The sequence below is a fragment of the Coturnix japonica genome, chromosome 1, assembly GCF_001577835.2.
Source record: "Coturnix japonica isolate 7356 chromosome 1, Coturnix japonica 2.1, whole genome shotgun sequence".
NCBI classification, from domain to species: Eukaryota; Metazoa; Chordata; class Aves; order Galliformes; family Phasianidae; genus Coturnix; species Coturnix japonica.
The window spans coordinates 130,846,851-130,871,275 of NC_029516.1; the positions used below are offsets into that span (position 1 = coordinate 130,846,851).

A 24,425-nucleotide genomic window follows, 5' to 3' on the forward strand; every position below is an offset into this window, starting at 1 on the left:
TCCCTGTGCCTGGAAAGATTTCCCTTCTTGTTATAGATAGCAGGAGAGCCTAGTTACATGGGTTGCATTTATTTCAAGTTAATGAGTTTAAATTAGCTGATAACATTACTAATGGTGAACTGTAAGTACATGCTGAAATTTTTCCTCCCCTGCTTGCTCTACCCGCCAACATTCTTCTGCTACAGAACGCATTTTTTTTTCTGGGTTTAGCCTATACCCCAATTTTCCTTTCAGCCAGGTCATCACTGAGACAAATGCACTGTCCATCTTTTTACTCAAGGCAGTCAGCATCACGGTCTCAATTTAGTAGAGCAGCTAATGCTGCCTCCTGAGAAGGGTTTCAGTCAGTTGCCATAGAGAAGTCAGCAGAACCATTTGGAGCACACTGAGACATTCCAGGTTTCTGCACAGTGCCAACAGATATGACACACTCTTTTGACATGTCATTGGAAAGCCATCTAGAGCATCTCAAAACAGCATGAGGTTCCCCTGTTGTGGCCAAAAACTCAAACCCAAAGATCTAGTCCTTCCCATTGCAAATAAGTATCCATTAATTTTATAGTGATGGCCTAATCTAGAAAGGGATCTTAGAATAAAGGGTAATATATGTCTCTAAAAATTCACATCTAGCTAGGAAAGCTGCTTTTGTGAAGTTGTTTACTTGGCTGAGGGTGAGTGCTGGAGGAACTGCTCAAGAGCAGCCACTGTGGCTTAGTCTAGCATCTGACATGCTGGATTTACATTTTCAGCTCACTTTGAACCAATAGAACAATTCCTAGCAGCTCCGTTCTCAGCTTAGCCACCCAGTTCTTCTGGCTACTACTTATCTACACCGTTGCCACCAGGCTGACAGTACGACAACAAATAAAATGGCACACGAACCTATTAAGAGATGCATCTTTGCAGAATGCTCAACTTGAGGCCCCAGCTGAATTTCACATAAAAGTAAATAAATCAGTGTTTTACAGAGTTCAGAAGGTGTCCGGCCTATGGCACATGAAGTGAGGTAGGAGCAGCACAGCTGTAATGGGCGGCTGGCCCAAGCCATCCATCCAGCTACAAGGACAGAGCACATGGATTCCCAGGTGGGAATCTAATCCCAGGTGGCACAATATGCTCTCAGCCACCAGAAACAACATGCTGTTGCGGTAGAAAGCAGACACACATGATTTCCTCTTGAATTTTAGCTACGGGACTGATACCTCACACCAGCCTTTCAACACTAAGTTCCAACATCTCTAAATGATAACAGCTTTCCTTTTTTTTTTTTTTTTTTTTTTTCCAGTAGGTTTTCAATGCAATCCACCTCCTCAGAAACAAGGTGCCAGTCTCTGTGCGAGATGTGAGTTGGGAGAGCAGGATGGCTGTCAAGTGGACTTGCAGATAAATAGCCTTTTCTGATCTTTTGCTATTAAACTTATCTTTCCAGTCTTGAGGAAGTCTTTAACAGGAACACAGGTCTGGACTCTACCAGGCTTCTACATCAGGAAGCTCCCTGTATCTGAGCACAGAGCTGTATTTTATACTGATAATGCACTCCAAGTATAACAGCTTGGGAAGAACAGCTGACTCCTGAGCTGAGAGAAAGCTGCATACTGTGGGCCAAGAGAAAAAAAAACACACAAAAAGACACAACAAAAACAACAAAATGAAGCCTGGAAAGAAAGGACCACCTGCCAGAAAAAAAGAAAGAAAGAGAGTAGGTGGGAAGACCTGGAGAGAGCAAGCCTGTAGGAACAGTGACCTGAGTTAATAAGGAGCGTGGGGGAGGAGTGGGCAGTGAGCAATTGCTCTTGTGTTCAAAATCCTAGTGATGGGATGAGTCAGAGACTGATTGAATTATGCCTTCACTACACCCACAGACCAGTTATTATAATGCTTAGGGGAGTACGGGTTGGTGCAGCAACAATAACTGCACAGAGAATTAGTGGGTATATGAAGGACCCCCAAGAGCATGAGAACATCTGCCCTTCCACACAATGTTTCCCACAGCTCTAACCAGTCTGCAGAGTTGCTCCTCATCATTCAGACAGAGATTGAAAACCAAGTGGCAGCTGCACCTGAGATAAAGGGGTATGGCAAACTACCTAGGAATATTGTTTGTCAGCCTTTGCTGGGGCTTCTGGAAGCAGCAAGCTTCAGGAATTAACTCAAGCCAGCATGGTCAGTGACCAGGAACTAGAAAAAGAATAATGTGGGTCCCTCAGGAAAACGTGATTCACTGAACAAGAAGATATATTTGTACTACATCCTTCAGCTGCTGTTCTTTAAGTGCCTTTTCCTTCAACCTTTAATGCTTCTGTTGCTCATTCTCCTCCCCAGGCCATAGGACCTGCTCAGCAAGTTCTACCACTGTGAAAGCTGCCAGTAAACACTCACGAGCTCATTCAGGTAGCCGTAACGGGCCCAAGGAGGCACAAGCTGTTGCAACTGGTCTTCCAGACATGAAGGGCTTCTGCTTTGATCACAGCAAAGCTCAATGATGACCAAGGGTGTTCCCAGACCCTCCGAGCAATGGAGTTATCAAACAGCCCAACTGGGTGGATATCAACTGATATCAAATCAAAGCAAAGTGCTGAACTTTCCCAGCTCTGCTGGTAACACAGGGTAACAGTGATGGTCTGGATAACTTAGTGCTCACAGTACTGTTGCTATGAGAGACAAACAGAGAAACAAAACAAGGCCTGAAGGAAACACCTGTTCTTTCTACAAGACAGAAACACTGCCTACACAGTGAACTGCTTCAGCTTCTGCGTTCTTCACAGCTCCAGTTTGAGGGCAAAACACTCGCTCCAGAAGTGCTGGTAATAGGTCAGGACTTGTTCCATCCTAGCCACTGTGCTGCCGCTGCCCTTGCATTGCAGCCCTACTCACGCAGACTTGGGCTTTGGCCTGTGCAGGTTCAACTCAATTGAACCTTAATTTACACTAGATTTGAATGCAGTTCTTTTCCTTTCTTTTGGATCATCTCAAACAAGTTGTGTGGACGAACGACTGATTACTTGAACAAAGCCAAAAAAAAACCAACTCAGTTAGGTGTGGCAGAATATAGGATGGGATGCAACCATCTCTTACAGCAGCAGCTCTCAGTTATGTGTGTAATGAAGTTGTGGCAGCCCTTGCTGCAGCATGTTGTGTGTGCTGAAGAGATATGTGGTTCAAGAAGCAGCAGGGAAAATCCAGGAGAAAGATGTTCAGCAAGAATTAAGTACAACCAGATTGCATCTGGCTCTCAAAGTCCCTGAGCAGCAGACCAATGGCAGCTACAAGAGCCCTCCAGGAGACCATTACATGCTTGTACGCCTCTTACTACCAGCCCTTCTGCATCACTAAACCAGGCTTTGGTCTGACCCAAGGTGGCCACAGCTATTTTGAACAGAGAGGGAGCCCACAGAGTACTTCTCAGTTGGCTAAAACCAGCCTTGATTTACAGTTTCACCTCATGCCCACACTTCTCTGCAATTCAGAGACAGGAAAGCTTCTACCGGGTGCTGCCAGATTACCTGTAACTTGTTCACATGCGGTTTTACTCTTAAAAAGCATAATAAGAAGTGACATGACTGAACCCATTGCTTTGCCTTTTACATGTATAATTCACAAAGAGGGGACCAGGATTCTGAATCCTCACCTGAACAGTTTTGGGCTGCAAATTGCACATGCCCAGATCCTAAACTTATCCATCTGACTGCAATTAGGTCGCTGTGCAGCAAAGCTGGCTGAATTCACGGGCCCAGAAGGAACAAACAATGCTGTCACCCAGGAGAAATGAGTTTGCTCTTTTCAGTCACTCTTCTCTTGTTCCCACCAGCTGTAGGCATAGCCCTTGAACTCACCTTGTCTTTGAACAGCGTCACACCACATAACTGTGAGTTTTAATTGTGCCAGTTAAAACACTATGAATGCTCATTTACATGCTCTCTGGTACGGACAAACCCAGCTGGTCACTTCTGTCTATGGCATGCACTTACAATCTGTCCAGATTCTCTCCACTGCAAAGTGAGGACAGGTATCATCTACCCCACCGTGTGATAAGATCCCGATTCCTTAACATTTATAAAGCATTTAGAGATCCCTAAAAGAACTGCAGAATGGCTAACTGGCACATCCTAACTGTGAGATCACTCCCTTACAGACAGCCTGCTCAGTTTACAAAGACTTTTTCCCCTCCTTTTTCTAAATAAAACCAAGTCCTTCTAACACAGATTCTTTTTAGTTTCAGATATTTCAACAAAGTGGATGTTCCTAAAATTTCTCTTTTTTTCTTTTTTTTTCCTGGAACCCTTTTAACTTGGTAAACAGGTCTACTGTGTACAGCATTCAATTACCTTTTATTCTGTACTGCCAAATGAGACCAGATAGGCATGTTCTTAAAAGGCTTTCATGAAAATGCAAATGAACAGTTCACACTAGTCTGCTGGCTCAGTAAACAGAACAGTTCAATGTATTTAGACACTAGTAAATAGATTAGAAAAAAATACAGAAAATCCAACTCCAGCCATAAAAATGCTTTCATTTTCCTGTTGCCACCATAAAATTTGCAGTGACAGTATCTTTAAGATATCTCTTCTGTTGTCTGTACTAGCTTAGACAGTGTATCCTTCTAGTAGTCGACTGGCAGAAAAGGTCAAGAGAATTCAGACTGTAATTTAAAAGCTAGACTTGCCTGAGAACATGAGAGTCAGCTCCTGCTGAAATGCACAGGGACATATTTTTACCTGCCAAGCTTCTCCCCTCTTCCTCTCACAGGCGTTAGTATTCATTTTAATGTGTTTTATTTAAGTTTTTTTAAATACAGCAAAGCTCTGCATGTTCTCATCCCTAGAGATTATATATTAATATTCCTTTTAAAGGATTTTGTTCTTTACCGCTAGCAGGACAAGCAAGTCTTGAAAACAGGTTTGCCTGCTTGCAATGCTGAACTTGGAGTACTCTGCATGTGACATATGAAGTGTTCTACATTCAGGTTTTTCACCTTTGAAGAATTAATCTACTTGAACTGAGCAAGAAGTACGAAAACACAAACAGAGGAGTTCCTGAAATTGAAACTTCCCCTTAAATAGGCCTCATCACAAGACCCAAAATCACTGCAGCATCCAAAGGGAAGCTTCTAACCAAAGGGAAGCTTCTAAGGTGAAGCAACAGTCCCAGAAAGGCTTCAGTATGGTTTAAGGCAGCAGACAAGGCTCTGACTGGCAGTGCTTCTTCAGTAGCTTTCCTGTCCAGCAGCAAAGGCTCTGGGCTTCTTCATGTAAATACGCCTTAATCCACGTCAGCCACAGGCAAGTGGATTAGCTGGGAGCCACTTTCATCCTGGCGTTAAGCTAGTGGGAGCCACTTGCCTGGTTCAATTTCAGGTACTGCACTGGCTGGCAGAGCAGTGAAGGGCTTCTGATAGAAGGAGCCCAGATGCTGGAGGATATGCTATCTGTGAAGGGTTAATGGGTGCTTATCTACTGACTGCTGCACCAGTGCCTACAGGAAGCACAGGAATGATCCCCTACACTCTTAACCCCCAAAGTACTCTCTGTAGTTCACGCCAGGCTCTGTCTTCAACCAAACAAAATACACCAAACACTATCTGAGAAGCCCATGTGGCAGGAGCTGGCATCAGCAAGTTTCTGGCCTGCAATTGAACCAGGCTCATTAGTCCTGAGCTATTTCTGTTTAGCCTGGAGCATTTCACAGATGGAGGATATTCAGAGCCTAGACAGTGAGCATTTTGGATCTGAAAAACTGCGATCAGTCCGAGGGGCGGTTGTTGCAAATTTTTCTGGGTTTAAAGCCAAGTATTACTAGGACAGGTATTCAGAGTCAAAAATGCTTTCTGAGTTAAAAGCAAACAACGTTCATTACATTCTATCGACCTTTTACTTGGAACCAGCAGACCTACAAATAGATCCCTTTAATACGGGAAAACTTGGATTCTGATGCAATCCTGTTACTCCAGAAGCCTGGGCCTACGGCCACGGCACGATCCCTGCAGAAGCAGCAGAGCTCTGCTGGTCCCCACAGTTGCTCCCTTCCGCCAGCAGCAACTGCAGCAACAACAACTTTGTTTCAACCACAATCAATTTCCCAGCCTGGATTACTGCACAACCACGAGACAGCAATGGGGGCACAAAGAAGGATGTGGTGCAGCCCACAGCTAAGCATCCCTTGGCTGTGATTATTTCCTTTCTTAACACCAGCTTTTACTACCCTTAACCAAGCATGAGGCTACAAGCAGAGACAGTGGAAATGCTTCTGGTCACAAAATCACAGAAATATTGAGGTGAAAAGGCCACCTGCTCCAGCAGCAGCACCCAGAGCAGGGTGCCCAGGCCCATGGCCAGGCGGCTTCTGTAGAGCTGCAGGGAGGAGAGCCCACAGCCTCTGGGCAGCCTGTGCCAGTGCTCCGGCACCGCACAGCGCAGCGCTGCTCCTGGTGTGCAGGGGGAGCCTCCTGGGGTACAGTCTGTGCCCACGGCCTCCTGTCCTGGTGCTGGGCACCACTGAACAGAGCCTGCCATATACAGACACCTCACTGCTCCCTCTCCTGTCCCAGATAACCAGAAGGAAGGACACGTCCGGAGGTTCATGTTCCTTCTCTGAGCATAAACCCATATGATTTGTGGTTCAAGGACAGCCACAGCCTGAGTGCTGTGTATCTGGTGTCTGATTTCTTACAGAGGTGCTGTAGCTGCTAGGCACCACATAAATGTAATACCTCAACCTTAGACTAAAAAAATCCTGCTGCTTCTCCGGGTAGGAAGGTATTTATCCAATGACACTCAACGTACTCACTGTAATTTATTTGTACAGCAGATGCACCGAACCAAGACAGCAAAAATGCTAAGTCTCCAAAGCTCTGGCTATTACACAAATAAACTCTAAATAATTGCCGGCGTTAAAGTATGGTCCAATATTCAGTAAAGAAAACAGCTTCTGTTTTTTTTTAATTAAATCCTGATTTTATCTATAACTCTGGACTGTTTATTTACATAAAATGTTATCCCGCCTGCTGAATTCCAAAGAGTTATTCTGAAGCCATATGATTAACGCCAGCACTTCGGAAAGCCGCGCCATCAGATAGATTTATGTGGCTAACAACAGAAGCCTCTCCACCAGCAGTATAAACAAATCGAGCTATCCAGACACATTCTTGCCATACGTGCATCAATTTACAAACACCCTTTGGACTCATGCAGATAACGGATGCAGGATACTTGCTGATACAGCCCAGAGCCACGCACTCTCAGCGATTCCTCAAAGCCCTCCATGTACTGAAGGCTGGGCTCTGACTGATGCTGAGCTACGCAGACATTATCAGTGACTGCAGACATTATCAGCCAGCTTGCAGTGGCCAGTGGAAGGAAACCTGAGCCTCTGCTTCTGTGGCTTCAGGCCGCAATTGGGCTTCTCGTTCTGATCCCATCTTTACCAGCAATTTGATCAAATGAGCTTGACAAACACAGCACAGGAGGCACTTGTGCCTGTTCCCTTCTGCCAGCTGCCTGGGGGCAGAGCTACAGAGCAGAGGACAGGACAGCTCAGCTTTGGCCCCCAGTGCCAGGTTTGGAAGTGCCAGCCCATCAGAGCTGGTGCCCTACTGCACAAGGACAAAACGCGCTTGTTTGCTTTGACTTTGTTTTTAAAATGGTTTCGGACTTCTTCTCATTGAGCAACGATGCTGGTTGTCAGCAAGTTATCCACATCAATCCCTCACTGCATTATTAACTCTGGCTGCAACACAAGTTCCATTTCTCGGGTGGTGATCATCCCAGCACAAAAGCCTCCAGCTCAAATAACTGGTGTCAGAGCCTCAGGCACCCTGCACTGTCAGGGCAGGTGAGCAGGCAGCACAAGCACGCTTTAGCTCTGAAGATGCAGTAGCAGCCCCTTGCCCTGCCAGCCCCTCTGTTACAAGATGAAGAGAGCTCTCTGCCCCACATCAGGCCTCCTGCCCAGCAAGGGCAGTCATGAAGGAAGCAACAAAGCTCACTGTAACCAGTGCAGCTTTGTAACACCAATTCCTTCTTTCTTTCAGAAAAAGAAGGGGTGCACACACTCAGAGCACTGAGTTTTAGGTCAACTGAGGTTCTTCCTAGATTTGCTTTTATCTGTACAGCTACTAGGATTGTACTCCTAAACTCTGAAGCTGACTATTGCTTTGGCACTGATTTGCCTCATAGAATCACAGAATGGCCTGGGTTGAAAAGGATCATAATGATCACCTAGTTTCAACCCCCCTGCTATGTGCAGGATTGCCAACCACCAGCCCAGGCTGTCCAGAGTCACATCCAGCCTGGCCTTGAATGCCTCCAGGGATGGGGCATCCACAGCCTCCTGGAGCAACTCGTTCCAGTGCATCACCACCCTCTGAGTGAAAAACTTCCTCCTAATATCTAACCTAAACCTCCCCTGTCTCAGTTTAAAACCATTCCCCCTTCTCCTATGACTATCCTCCCTCATGAACAGCCATTTCCCTTCCTGCTCAGATGTTCCCTTGGGAGGCCAATTGTATGGCCAAGCCTTCTGTTGTTTAAAAACTCCTTTGGTCAGGGAACCAGAAGAGTGTAAGAATGATTCTCCTCTCACACTAATCCCCAAGGTTATAGGGATAAAATGCCAATTCAGGTTTGATGCTAATAATGAAGAATTAAGCTATGTCTGACCAATTCAAAATCTTACAGTTCTATAAACAAACACTCAAAAAAAAAAAAAGAAAAAGCCTTAGTTTTAAATTAAAGTTCTTTGGCAGCCTGTAAAATGTTTCCTGAGTCTCTATAATGGGGAAAATGTTGTATGTGAAATAATTCCACAAACTTGATTATTTTCTATGAAAGCTACTTACTGCCCCTTTGCTGGCCTGTCCATTTAAGAAAAAGAAATCATCCCACTGGCAAGTGACCAACATACTAGAACATCTACAAAGACGCTGCTGCAGTTTATCGTGCAGTAATCCACGGATTAAGGTCATTAATAGCACTCGATGTGATGACTCCAAAGGTGCTGTTCTGGTTTACAGGACAGACAGAACATAAACCCCTCACAAACACTTCCATCAAGTTACCTTCTTCCAAGTCTTCAAAAGAAGAGGAAAAAAAATCAGAAGTGATGAGTAGTACAGCATTTTGTATTGTAATTAAAAATTTTCAACAGTATAATGGAATTAAATGAATGTTTTCAAGTAACATGGAATTTTCTTCTCATTCATGCTGATACTGTGTCATAGCAAGAGCTCTCAGAAAGCAACTGAAATTCTGATCTATGGACCTGAGTTTAAAAACCAGCCCAATATATTGCCTACACCCAAAAGACAAAGCAATTGCCCAAACTTTCAAATTAAAATTTCAAATGGTTAACTTTTCCTGGTCATTATGTATACACACACACACAAAAAAAGGGTCATTTTTTTCCTTCTGTTTACATAAGAATACAAACGCATCTTCACAGAAAACATCGTGTACTCCTCAAATCCCATGGGGTTATTCACAGTCTTCTCAGCAGAGCAAAATGTTTTTGCAAAACTTTTAAAATAGCTTTCTGAAGCATGTGTGATGTCATTAGGAGGTCACACAGAGCTCGTGGTCCACCAGTATAAGTGCTAGATTTCCTCCACAGGAGAGAATCATAGAATCACAAGGTTGGAAAAGACCTACAAGATCATCCACTTCAACCGTCCTCCCACCAACATTACTACCACAGGCCACTAAACCATGTCTCGTAGCTCCTCATCCAGATGCCTCTTGAACACTCTCAAGGACAGTAACTCCACCACCTCCCTAGGCAGCCATTCCAGTGCCTGAACACCCTCTGAGATAAAAAGCTTTTCCTTATGTCTAATCTAAACCTCCTCTGGTACAACTTGCAGCCATTTCCTTGGGTTCTGTTTGTTGACTGGGAGAAGAGGCCAAACCCCTCCTCATCACGACCTCCCTTCAGGAAGTTGTAGAGAGTAATGAGGTCTTCTTGAGCCTCCTCTTCTCCAGGCTAAACAATCCCAGCTCCCTCAGCCACTTAAGACTCTTAAGACTTGTGCTCCAGACTCCTGACCAGTTTCATTGCCCTTCTCTGGACACGTTCCAGGGCCTCAATGTCTTTCTTGTAGTGAAGGGCTCAAAGCTGAACACAGTACTTGAGGTGCAGCCTCACTAGTGCTGAGTACAGAGGGATGATGACCTCCCTGTGCCTGCTGGCTGCACTATTTCTAATGCAGGCACTCTGTAGCCCTTTGCTCCATTCTAAACTTAGATGGCTATCTATACTAACAATATGTACGTAAAAAGCAACATTATTCATTTATCTTGGAGTCTACAATACAAAGGGTAAACAATCTGCTGTGTCAAAATTGAACCAACGGATAGACTTTTGTTACTTTTGTTGATTTAAATGAAAATGCACTACAACATATTGACACTGGAGAAGAAAAATCCTTAGAAAGAAATCTTTTCAGAGCTTCAATAAACAAAAGTTAAAACAAGTAATGCTTGTATTAACATACATCTTACCAAGAACAAACCAAAGGATTACTTTCTGATTAGCTGCAATTCACTTTCAATTTTTGCTTCCAATACAACACATCAGCAATACATTGCAACATGCAATTCTCTTCCTTACCTTTAAGGAATCAAAGCAGGCAATAACTCTTCCATTTTCAACCTGGCAACTTTTAGGGGGATGTGCAAATTTGCATTCTTCATCAGAGCGTGAACAAGTTCCCCTCTGAAACTGTCTGCACACTTCTAACGTTAGCCATTTTGTATCTCTTACAGGAGCGACATTCAAAGCCATGATGAAAGGCTGATGTAGAACTTGCGAATTGCCGTCAAGTGAATTATGCCAAAGAAATTTCCAAAGTTACTGATGAAGGAAAAAGAAAAAAACAAGAAAACAAAACACAAGAAAAAAATAATAATAATTCCAATTTAAAAGAAAGTTTGTTTTTTTTTTTCTTTAAAAAATAGTCGGGGGGATGATTAATGATGTCCAACTCACACAACACTGAATAAACAGAGCAAGTTTATCAGTGAGCAGTCACTCATCAATCATTAAGTCCCGCTTGTAGACTTTTGGCTGAAGAAGATCATGCTCAGGAGCATTTCTGTCTGTAAAACCTGTGGGTCCGCTGATTGTATCACTGACACGCCAGTTTCAAGTGCACGTCCTTCAATGCAATGGCACTCTTGGATGGAATATTAGTTCGCCGCAGGTCGCTTGCTGGTACCGATCACACAAGAAAAGCAATGCATTCATTTGTTCATGTCCCAGTAATAATAATTCCTTCTTCCTGCTTTTACGGTGAGTTCAGTTTCCCATCAATTAATTGGCAAATCAAGACAGTTGAGGTAACTTCCGCCACGGCTAAGGTCAAGGCAACGTCTAGCTGGCAAAGACAGTATATTGAAAACACAGGCGTAGCAGTCCTCTCCCATAAAAGTGACTTCACAAAGGCACTTCTTAAATCACTGACCTGACAAAAACAAATATAATATCAGTTCACATCCAGCTCGTTCACATCAACATTATGAAACATATCACTGCTTTTTATCGGGTACTCTAAATATCCTACCGATACTTACTTCTATTTCTTTTTCCAAACAAAATCAGCCTCCTTCATCAAGTAGACAAGGGAATGGCCAGCTGAAACACGTATTGCAATAATATTCTAGGCAGCAATCCAAAAGTTGGGAATGATTTAAATAGATGAATGTGGCAGACACAATAATTAGGCACGCTGGTTGTGAAACAATTCAATCTAACGTGCTTAGTCTCCAAAACAATATACAAGAACCGGTTTCCATTAATTTTTCATTTGGCCCATTAGATTGTGTTATTTCATCAGAAGCTGCTACTTTTTAGTTGTTCTCCCTTAGAAATGAAGATGGTAGCATTCTGTTCAGATTTCTCACCTCTCTCTCTCCCAAAGAATCACCTTCACACAATTATAGGAAAAGAAGTTCACATTGCCAGAAAATAGAATGGTTCCCTGGTAAGCCAAAGGTTGTTTCAAAAAGGCTTCACAGAAGATCCTCTGGCGAGTGCTTTCTAATACAAAGCAGCCCTTATCTGATTTTTTCTTTTATTAAATTGTCTTTCATGTACCTATACAAATACATGGTTCAATACCAAAGCCTAAGAGTTTTAAATACAGAACTTCAGCTATTTTAGGACCGTAAAATACCTAGGCTATTTTTCAGATAAACAGGTTGGAAAATCAAAGGGTTAGACATTATAAACAGTTCTTAATAAATGACTATATTATACGCAGACAGTGAAATCACGGTCATGAGGTTTCCTTCTGTTCAGCTTCAAAGGAACACACAAACTTCACTTTGCAGATAACAGCCAGAAACAGTTGATGGATTATTTTTATGCAAGAAGAATAAAGAAAAGGGGGAAGATTGGAATAAGTGATGTTTTAAAATGCAGCAATAAAAATAGCTCTGAAAACACTGTCAGCTTTCCCATGCCAAAATAATTACCATTCTGTGCTTAGATTCATTTGATTTAATCGAAGCCAGGACTGTTAGTAATGCGAGTAAGAATTACTCACACACTGTTTCAGGAACAGATTGTAGTTCTGACTTCCAAGTCTTTGCATCCAAAGGCTCTTCTATAACTTAGTAACACTATCAAAAACACTATTTGCTGTGATTAATACCTATAACAAAATTTGCTACTACTAGCATGAATATGGGTAAAGAAATACTAATTGCTCAAAAATTCCATTACAGTATTCCATATCCAGAACATATCTATTAAGTCTGAGAATTAGAACAATTTAATTTAGTACGTTTAGAGTGAGTATATTTGAAAGCAATTCTACTCAACCGTGCCACAATACAGCATAAGAATTGAACATTTATTTAATTAAACATTCTACCAGCGCTGTCCCACAGCATCAGTGAAGAGTGGGGTGAAGCTGAAAACGCACAAAGAGGTGAGAAAATACTTGGAAATGATTAAAAGGAAAGAAGGGAGGGAAAGAGAGGGAGAGCCTCTCCAAAAAGCCTGTTGTGCTGATAGTTTGTCAGCCTGACGATTTAGCTGGATAAATGCAAAAGGGGAAATATTCTCTCAAGAGCCACACATTCAAATTCAGAAATGCCAGTAGTGGTTGTCAGGAATACATGTAAGAGATGGACCAAAATTTTAGGACAAGGGTAAATGCTACACTGCACACAGCTCAAAGTCATGAGTAGTAATGCTCCTGCTGTGCTGCACACTACTACAAAAGACTAGGCTACTTTTCAAGTAGTAGGTGTGAAGACTGAAGAAAAACAGGCGTTACACGTGGTGGCAAAGCAAACACGTTATATAAATGGCTGTAGCCATGGTTTTTACAAAAATAGTCACAGCAGAACCACACACAAGATTCATGAGACTGCAGCAAGAACCACCCAGTGTGTGGGGCGGGGGAGTACAGTGGAAGAGGAATGAAGCACAGCTTCATTGTACTTCTCATCTTCTTAATATATCAACATCCTAGTAGACACTTGCTGAAGAAAGGGAAGCATAAGTTTTTTCTCAGAAATCTCCAAAATATCACAATGTGACTTCTCAGTAAGGGTTGAGGATGTAGCAGCTTCTACTGAAATAGGCTTCAGAGGAGCCTGAAGGAGGACATGCCTTCCTTAGGAAGCAGGCACCAACACAGGGGGGCACATGGGGACCATTTTTGTGTCCAGTGTATTCGTGACTGTATCCCAAGCAGCACCATACCTCCTCTGTCCATCACCTATCCCTGGAACATGACAGAGTACTGTTTGGAAAGATACGGTTTGAGTGGAAGGTAATACGAGGAGAAGGTAGAGGGCAGAAACTGGGGAAGAAAAATACAGGAGGAACCAAGGATCACAGGAGTTTAAGAACGTGAAGCAAGAGTTCAAGAGAAGGAAAATATGGGAATGGAAAGCAAGAAAGTGAAATGGCTCATTATGGAAATACAGGGAAGGGAGAAGGATGGAAGGGGTGTTATGGGGAGTAACAAAAAATTACGGGTGTGAAAGAAAGTCAAAAGGGAAAAAGAGAACACTGAGAGGAAAAAGGGAGAAGGGATTTTAGAAGGAAAGCAGAAGATACTATGGTTACAAGGTGAACTGATTGAACTAAACAAGAGAAAGAAACATAGGATTTATGAAAGAAAACACAAATGAAATGCTCATAATAAAAAAGCCTCAGTAAAATACCTGTCATACCATAGGCCGTTACTAACACTACAGTACACTCTGGCCACTTACTGCAGAGCACATCCACATAGAGAACACTGGGACCCTCCAGCAAGAGTAAACTCTGTCCCTCTAACTTCAATTTCTGTTCCAAAGTATCAAACTGTCCTACTAAAATCAACAGGACCTCACCAGCCTATAGCACTTGGCACCAAGTGGGTTTCTAATCCAGGTAGAAAGCGTTGCTTTTTGGTTTGCTCGGGGGGTTCAATTTGTTGTTCAGTTGTTGTTAAATGAAATAAATTCAAGGACATTTATTTGAAAAAGATATTTAGTTCCAGATCTCTTCTTTCAGATAAGCATTACTTCCCTTTTGCAGAAAGACAGCAAGACATGGAGGAGTGGGAGCCTTTTGCCAATTTCATATTCTCCTGAGATAGCAGGAAAGAGCCTGTCAGGCTCCAGATCTGCCTTCTGTTTTAAATCGTTTCTCCTTTTCTAAGTTGGCAAATAAACCTTTGCAGTAAAAATTACAACAATAATTTAAAGATCCTCTTATGTATCAAATAATGCAAAGCATAGAGGTGCTAGAAACCCCACAAAATCCTGCCAGTGAATTGCTCAGCTGGAAAACAGGAGCTTTTGCTAGAAACACAACATAGGCCAGTCTGACTGTATTTATAATATTATGTAGTATCTGTGTAATGGAGAAGCTGAGGCTTCCTGGGCATGGTATGTTTATGCTTCTGTTAATAAAACACATCATAATGATGTAAGTATAATTATGAAGTCTCATCTTCAAGAAGTCATGTCTGCAGTAAAGTCACCTTCCAGTAAAGAAGCAGAGTCACACCCACAGTCCACCCTATGTGGTCCCAACACAGATCTCCAAAAGAACCACTAAAGTAACTCTAAAGGAATTAAAAGTTTTCCACTTAACTCTTTGAGAATCAACCACCCTGAAGTATTCAAACTATTCAGTAAGAGGGATATCAAGAACGGGACTTAATTTATTGCTGCTACTGTCTAAGTTCATAAACACGATATACATATTTTTCTATATATGCAATGGTAAGTACTAAGAAATTTAGGAAAACCTCAGTTACACCAAAGCAACATTGCTAAGTACACAAACTCTACTTTCCCAGCAAGTCAGTAGAGATTTGCTAAATATATTTAGTTTTATGAGTTCAACTGTTTACAACAGTTTGCTTAAGAAAAAAGAAAAAGAAAGTAAAAAGATAAAAAAGAATCAGGAAAAAAAAGTCCTCTTTGAGGCACGGGACAGTTGGAGATTACTAATAGGTTACTAATAGGTTACTAATGGGTTACTAATAGGGCAGAAGTCTGTTAAAAGACAGAAAATATGAACCTCCCCAAATTCAGTTCAATGCCGGAAATCAGGTGGGATAAAGCTCACTTTCAGGACCTACCTACATAGTCCCCAAAGAACTTCAAGCTGAAGTTTTAAGCTCTGGATAGGAGTTGTAGGAAGTTGAGAACAGCTACCTCACAACAGTAGGCATTGTTAACCATAACCATCACAAGCTTCACTCTCAACAATGCAAGTTCATGACCCAGCAACCATGTCCCAACCATGTATTGGTCTCACTCAGATTCTCATGATATTCACTGAGTTCCAGCTATTTGACCAGGAAGTAAACTTATCTCTAAGAAATATTACCATCAGCTTAGTCATCCCCTTTGATTTGGACTTACTAGTTTAAAACCAGTGATTTCAGCAGGGATTTCAACATGGGACAAAGCATAACCATACAGAGAAGTGCAGAATTCCATTGAATTCATATACAATTCCATTACATTCAAGCACAAGAGTTAACGGTGTGTCCTGTTTCGTGGATGAGTCTTCAGTGGCTAGTGATATTTGCCAAGTAAAACTCGCTTTGCCCTTTGCCATGGTAAGAGTCAACACCTTGTGGAGAGATTCCCTGTACAAATCTAATACGTAAGGGATTTTTCCATATGAAGCAGAATCATGCTGAGTTGCATATTTTACATATTCATAATGGAAATACAGATATTCAGAGGACAGCTATTGAACATGACACCTCACCCTCAAGGCCAGAAAAAAGTATGCAAATCCCATGAAGCCCTACCTCTGAGTTGCAACTCTACTTTTAAAGCACTCAGGACACGGCTGTACAACCAGGTTTCACATCAGTCCAATGATGGTGTGACTTTACTTCAGCTTTTCACCTACTCCTTACTGTTACGTTCCTTTAAATGTCATTTTTTGCACTATTTGTGCTTTAAATAGCACCCCAGGCCTCCAAAACAAATAGGAGCTGCAGATCAAATGACCGCCACAAACCCACAAGCACACTCCAGCACCATTTAAATGCCACATACCTGCTGTTTCCTTGACTCCCTAGTACTGCTTTCTGTACTTCTCCCTCAGGTCCTCTGCCAAGAAGGCTCAGGAAAGTGAGGCTGCAGTTTAATCCTGGGCTAAAGGCGGGCATAATGCTCCACATGACAGCAAGCTGATCCTGTGTACTCTCTATCGGTTCACATTTGTCTTTCTAAAGTTGACTTTGTTCCAACAGATTTTCTGACAGCTCACAAACCGTTCATTCATAGCACCTCACATTACCTGCTGGATCAGCTACAGACAGCATTCCCAGATGAGGAATAGAGTCAAAACAGTAGTGAAAAGCAGGCACAAGCACCAGGCATGCCGGCTACTTCAGCAGAGCCATGCCCACATCTCCAGACTTGCTGGGCCCGGCACCGTGGTTTGCTTTCTGCTCCCTTCATGGCCCTCCATCTTGGTGCTGCAGCCCACATGGCTCCCAAATGTAAGGCCCTACATTTACAATGCCGTATCAGACAAAATAGGCTCCCTGTCCCTGGAAAGTAAGGCTGACCAAGCTGGTTTAAACCTCTCTGTGAAAAATCCCCCACTAACCAATAGAGAGAGGTTGTTGTTTCAAAAGATGCTACAGTGAATGGATGAAAATTATTCTACTGACAAGCAATGTGACACTCGGCATGCTTGTTAATCATGTCTGAATAAATCATGTTCTTAAAGACAGAACGTGCAAGAGATTTTTGTATGGTATATAAGCTTTTCTCACTGCACTGGCCCACCAGATTAGGGAACGAGACTAGAAAGTGATAAGCAACATAGGGGTGCCCCTCATCAGTGAGTACAGAGTCAGTTTTATACCCACACAAACAACAACATTCAATGGTAGTAGAAAGTGACAAATCCATCCTTTTTTCCCTACAAATTTCAAATGACACTTTGAATATTTCTCCAATCGTTTAGAGAGCTCCTCCCCACAACACTTCTTTGAAAAGACAGTAAGCAGCTTCCATTCTTCACTGACTAAACCATTATTGCTCAAATGAGGAAGGAAACACAACTATCCTATCAGGGAGGAAGCCTGATACTTGAAAGAGCAAGTGGCTAGGAGCCAACAATACTAAAAATCTAATCCCAGTTCCTGTATTAATTTGACTTGAACTCTACTGAAGTCAACCATGTTCTGACTTACAAAAGAGCCATTACTTATGTTATTTGCTTGAGTTGCAGATAAGTTTTTCAACACCTCTCTGTCTGTTACACAACGACAGACGAACACTCGTCACGTGTAGTAGAAATGGAAAACTTGCCAAGAGTCAATTCTAACCATTTCGGTTACGCTGACAGAAAGCCAGAGACGGGCTAGGAAATGCTGGTCTGTTTTATTTGAACTGCGCATAACCTCCAAATATCAGTTTTGATGAATGAGCCGCATTCTCCTTGCTGAGATCACTAATGTGCCATGTTGCTCCTTCTGGTGCTCTGAGCTTCAGGTTTTTTAGTACACTCTGTGCCACTTATAGCATAATGCTGGGCTTCTTACAAAAACCTGCTGTGTGCTTTGAAGCTGGCAGTACAACATAACACCACCCGTGCCCTCTGTCCCCTGGGAAAGAGGTGAGGAAAGTGTGCTGCCAGCTGTGAAACAACAGCCGCAGCTCAGGACCTCTTCAGCAGTCCCCTGCACTACCTTGGTAATGGACCGTGAAGTATTTCTGCTGAGGTTCAAGGCTTCAGGTGAATAGAAGCCATAGGAGTATTTTCTAACATCAGTGTGTTTGTAAGTCATGCTAATAAAACAAATACTCACTGTGCTGTTAAAATACACCTGTAGAAAATAGTTATTCTTCTAACAAATACTTGGTTTTTATCATGATTTTAAACCTGCTCCATTGAACCTTCACATTCTTTCTTGGTCCTCATTTTCTTTTTGTGGTCTGTAACTTAAAACACTTCTTGTTTTCAAGCCCAATGAAAACAGTTTTCATCCCCTAGCTGCACAAATTCATACATAACATTCTGCTCCCACCTTGACAAGGGGCTAAAGCAAATCCTGTTTCTGTGCCACTGGGAGCAGAGTTAATCATCCCTGGCAGCAATGACGTTATCTCTTGGCCTCTGGTGGACACTAGTGTTTTGCTTTTAGCAGAGTGCACCACGCAGCAGTTATTAATCAAACCTGGTTCCCCAGGGAAGGGTACCCCAGAACATTAGGAGGTCCTACACATGCCCAACTGCAGAAGCACATCAATGTTTTTAGGACTGTAAAAATATTCATAGAAGAGCGTGTGTATATGCTCCGAAATTATTTTAGAGTCCTGGATTGGCATGGAACGAGTCCGCGATCAAGTGACTGCGCTCACCTGCCAAAGGATCGGCAACACGCTGTTACAAAAGAGCACAGTTTTAAAGAGCTCGGGCTGTTGTCAGTTTTCTGTTTTCTCTTCCCGGGTTTCACACACTGAGCCCAGAAGACAGAACTGTTACAAAGGTATTTCTTTATGTCACAGGCAATATCCCCCTCCAAGGTGAGAAGGGGCAGCTCCGAACGAACTGAGAACACCATGTAAATTAAAATATGTTGAGCTTGCAAGCTAAAAATACACTTAAGACAGCCAATAGCATTATTAATAATAAATTCCAACAAATTACCCAGCTCTGGAAAGTTGTATGGCACATTCAAAAAAGCTCTGGAGGAGAGTGTAGCAAGAGCATCATCTAACACTATTAACCTCAACCATCTCTTTGGCGGTAAATCCATTCTGACAAACATTCCCAGCATGAGCTCCAAGAAACATCACTGTCCAGAGATACCTGCATCTTCACACCCCTTTCTCCATTTCTATTTTAACTGAGGATACTAAAAAACAGAAAGGATACCTTTGCAGGCCAGCTGAAGCGTCCATCTAGCCCAATATCCTGTCTCCAGCCATGGCCAGGAACCAGATGCCTCCTGAAAAGTACAAGAACTGGGCCAGCAGAGCGTGCACCTCTTACTGATGCATCTGTATCTACCATACCTCACTGGATTTTTCTTCCATGGATTTGCCTACTCCCTTATTGAATGCTGCCCTATCAGAGTGTCTTTCAGCATCAAGAGAGAATTGTTTTCCATTTGCTGACAAAAGATCGGCCCCTCTGAAGAGGAAAGTTGATATGGAAGGAAACCCATCAAGATTTCAGAGATGCACGCATGTTCTAAAATAGAACATGTTGCTGTGAAGTAAGGTGACTAACAAAAAAACAACCCTTAACTAAATCTGTGTTATTACTGCCTTTTTACTGCTCCTGAATGAGTTATACCTTTTCCTTTCACTTTTAGTGGAACTTCAAGAAGTGCTTTTAAGAACTATCAGCATGGGAGGAAACACCAAGATCCCTTCTGCATCTTCAGATGCATTATCTAAAAGCAATGCTATGTTTGTAATCCAGTGGGGAATCAGAAAGAATAAGAAAAAGTCAAGAGCACATCTGAAAGATCCAAAGTTGGCACAACAACTGTGCCCTGCCAGACCCTAAGCATTTCACAACAACCTCAGGCACATTTTGGAGGCAACTCATTGCAATAGGAAAGTGCCTATCACAGGAAAAATAAATAATGTGTATATTGTATTTGCTTCTCAAAGGGCCATCCAGGCAACCTTTAACCAGTGCCTGTTTAAACACAAATATTCAATTTCCCTTTCTCTCTCCATTAGCGGTGTGCATGTATCATATAAACACAGTTTTATTTACTTCCAGAACTAAAGAAATCATCATGAGGTTGAACACATGCAAGCTTTTTACTTCTTACATATCTCATGGGACGTACTGCACAGCTGGATTAAATGTACGTCAGAATACTTTATATCTTACAGCAGTTAAAAAGATGGAACAGAGACCCAACTTCAGCGTCACCTATAGAGCATCAGACTGTTTCCAAGTGTCTTCAAAAGCACTTCTATTATGTCTTTACAATGTAATTAATGTTTTTATGCCAACATTCAAACAAATGGCAAAGGTTTTAAATAACCTAAGCTGAAACCCTTCACTAAAAGGCATTTCTCAAAGAACCTTCATCATCGTGAAGAAATGTTGCTTTCTTCAAAGAACGTCTGCTTGTTTGTTTCCATACGGCACCAAAGTGAGGGGGATGAAGAAGGTTCACTTGGTCTCTTCTGAAGATAGTGGTCTGTTGTCAGTGTATCATGAGTTCAGAAACAGAGGGCTCTTCCTCAACGATTAGTTTTGCAACTGACAGTAAAGCATCAACAAAGTGCTCTTCTCAAAGCACCTGCGAGTCTGGTGAATTTCTGTTTTCCATGAAATCTTGAAAACCTCTATTTTGGTTCAGGATTAAAGGATGCAATTACAACTGGAAGGAGTGAGCATCAAGTCCTCTTTTTTTTTTTTGATCTGATGAAATCGGTGTTTGATCTGCAGCGCTGACCTTTCTTTTCGCCTGAGCGCTGATTAGGAAGTGCTGACCCAATAAAAATAGGTCACATTGATCTTGGACCAAAAAACTCACCACCCATTGGCACTTCAAGAAAGTTACTTTTTAACCCAGTTTCATTTTATAAAATAACCCATTTTTTAAGTAAGTAATGGAAGACAAACCATTTACAACAATGGATATAGAAGATACATGGGAACAAGCTCAAGAAGTTTATCAGGCTATGGTACCAACACCAGGTAAATTCATACTTGCTTTTCCAGCCACATGCTAAGTTCAGCCATTTACAACAGTGAAAATGGACATAAACCACTTTCAATATTTGTGAAAGAAAAAGCCTTGTCAGGCTGTTGTAAAACCAACTTTAATGTGCAGAGCCTTCTTTTTCATTTCTGCTGGCTTTGGAGCTGAGATGAGCGTGGATGCAGGTAACAGTATTGACTGGGTATGCAGCAACAGTCCAAGGTTATTTGGACAGTCCAAGGTCATAAAGAGAGCCCCACACACAGCCTTGCTTCAAATCAATAGACTGTATATATTTTTTTTCCATTATGAAAACAAAAATCGCTATTTTAACTCAGATATTTGACACGGAAACAGCACAATAGGAAATAATGTCCTTCCTACTCTCCCTAGGACTTGCCGAAAACTTTCCTGAATGAAACCCAGCATCTCAATGCTTCCATTGACTGAAAGGTGAAAATATCAGAGAAAGAGGTATTTTAGCAATACTGAAACAATTCCACATGTATGCTTTATTTTCATATGGCAGAACCATTATACTGTGAAATATCATCATGGGTAAGCACATAGCTCTTTGGGAGTACATTATAAATTGTTTCTTGATATGGAAGCTGAGAAAGTTCTTTCATCCTAGGGAAACAAGGAATTACAGCATTTTATTTTTCCATTAAAATTTCCACTAAATGCATTTCCCAGAAACATTTTGATGGAGCACTTCTCCAGCCCTTTGTCTACTATATATCTGCTTACCTGTAACTGCAGAGATTTCTCTCTCCTGCTGGGACTGCTAAGTGCAGCCTGGTGAGCACTTCCAAAGCAATGGATATGCTCATGACACCAAGTACAAGCAACCGGCTTTTGGCAAGAGAATGTTTCTGCTCAACTTGCAGCACAACATTTGGACTGTTTAATATAAGTCTCAGCAGTCTTGTCCTTTTCAAAGGTTTAATTTGTTTGTTGTATTTCAAGCTTAGTCCCAAACGGGTATTTGAATGAACATTTGGTTTTGCGTTCTATGGTTCGCATTGCCTTGTGTAACATCTCTGTTAAACTGTAACACAAAAAAAAATCCCTTAAACTTGCACAAGCCTCACTTTGATAGGCAGCACTGTTCTTAAAAGCTTCTTTTTTTTTTGCCTTAAAGAAATCTTTCTGTGTTACAAGTTCAACAAATAGCACAAAAATGTTATGGACTTGGTCAAACAAACAACACCAAAAACATCATTGTGAGATAAAACATTGTCTGTTTATGAACATTAAGAAAATGGACTGCTGTGATTTTACTTCTACTTCAGAAAACAAGCCTGCAAAAAAAATGACTTAATAATGACAGATTTCTGTGTTGAATGTACTTAATTTTTATGCAGTATTTGCTTAGCTTGTAAATGAGAGATTTTATCTCATCTGACCACCAGCCATGAAACTTGATGTATGAAAAGAGAACTCCTATCACTTCAAGGACAAAGCAAGCAGAACATGAAATACCAAATCAGACTAGAAAAAAATAAAATACGTGTCTACTAACTTCTTCTCAGTCAGAATTATGCCCTCAAGTGTGCAACTGTGCAACTTTCACGTGCTGCAAAGCATACATCACCAATATTTGGCTTTCACAGAGACTTTCAATCTATTACAGTGTATAGACTCTGGAAAACCTTAAAAAACTATTTGTAAGGTCCTTCTACACATTTATCCCTTTGTCTGTCATCTGAAATAGTAGCAACCATAGTACCACTTTAATGGAACTGAATAGAATTGCCCGTCTGCTACCAAAAGAACACTATAATAGTCTGAGAGAAATGAGAGAAAGTTTTTAGCTACAGCGGTATTCTAGTTCCACACATTCGGAATGTGTTAGAAACACAGTTCTCTTCACTTACATCTTAAAATGTTTTTGTTTAATCACTGTAGTTTTGTGATGTTAGATGGAAATCCTCAATTTAAGATCTCCTCCACCCCAGCCCCTCTTTTATTTAACTTGATTATTGCCAAGCTTGCTGAGAAAGGAAAAATCAACAGCCCTGCCACAGCGTAAGGCACGACACAATCTAAATGTCATAACTGAAGCACTGGAGTCAATGCAGGCACATAAATCAAAAAAGATGAGCATTTTTAAATCAGTAAAGCAGAAGCTTGTCTGCTGTTTCTGTTCTACTCAGTACATCTTTCAGGTAATTATTTTTACCTTCCAGATGAAGCGTTCCCAAGATGAAAACTACCATACTTACCTTTCCCCTAAGTAAAAAGTTACATTAACTTTTTAATGTCTGATGACCAAGAAGAATGAGATACATTTGGCTGTCTTTACCACAGCAACTCACTACTACTAAGACAGTTTTAATATCCTTTATCTTCAAGAAAATAACCTATACCGATTCCTCTCACAAGAACCCTTAAGTTCATGGATCTATTGCACAATTCTCAGTAGTACAGCTAGCTCCCACCCCTATCAATGGAAGCCTTTAAAACACCAAGTGCACATCATAAAGCCTTAACATCTACAAATATGTTTACAGGAAACTTATCAGTTTTTATTAAAAATTACAAATCTGACAACCGTGGCGAAGAGCTGAAGAAACCACCAATCCCAAAAAGCTCAGCATTAAGCAAAATGAAAGCAAACGATTCAGTTATCTTTATAATCTGATGATTACTGTGGGACTTAACTCTCACGATGATAAGAATCTTACGGATGTCAAAAGGAATTTAATTAAAAGAAAGAAGTAAAAAATGTAAAGTACTTGCAGATGGCATGAAGGCTGAAGGCTGAGCAGAAGTTCTGGGTCATTGAACTCTATGAGGCTCCCCATCTAAGCAAGTTCGCGTGGCTAAATAGCATACTTCTCATAATGAGCTCTGTTTTTTGTAATGATGGAGTTTACCAACAGAGTATCCTCCTCTCCTTTGCAGTACACCCGTGTAATCACTGAAAGTCTGCGGTTAAATATTGCCAAATCACACCTGAAGCCAACTGAGAGAGTTACAAAAGGATCTCATGACAATGAGTACAGTGAATGACAGTATGACATAAGAACTTAACGAAGGCAAAATAATGCAGATGAGGGGGGAAAAAGTCACACAACAAAAGTAATTAGTAATACACATAGACCATTAGGTTCAAAAAAGACCCTACTAGAGAAGAAAGATACTGTGGGACCCCCTAATCTTAGAGCAGCAACAGCAGAGCTAGAGAAGAAGAGTAATGATAGCACCGTCAGCACTACAAAAAGGCTACTAAATACAATTTCTCACTTGGAAACTCCTTCCC

General features: G+C 41.6%; 1 protein-coding gene across 15 annotated transcripts in view; it reads right to left on the bottom strand.

The window, feature by feature from the left end:
• MBNL2 (muscleblind like splicing regulator 2) overlaps positions 1-24,425 on the bottom strand; it is a 100,768-nt gene that overhangs the window by 55,591 nt on the left and 20,752 nt on the right. For 12 of the 15 annotated variants that reach the window (XM_032442034.1, XM_015851561.2, XM_015851569.2 and 9 more), the window contains exon 2: positions 10,600-11,452. The exons of 2 other annotated variants lie outside the window; for them this stretch is intronic. In XM_032442034.1, the coding sequence (XP_032297925.1) occupies positions 10,600-10,773 (174 nt within the window). In that variant the 5' untranslated portion in view covers positions 10,774-11,452. Of the gene's footprint in view, positions 1-10,599; positions 11,453-21,907; positions 22,134-24,425 lie in introns of those variants that run through there. One more of the 15 variants, XM_032442032.1, reaches the window with a different exon arrangement.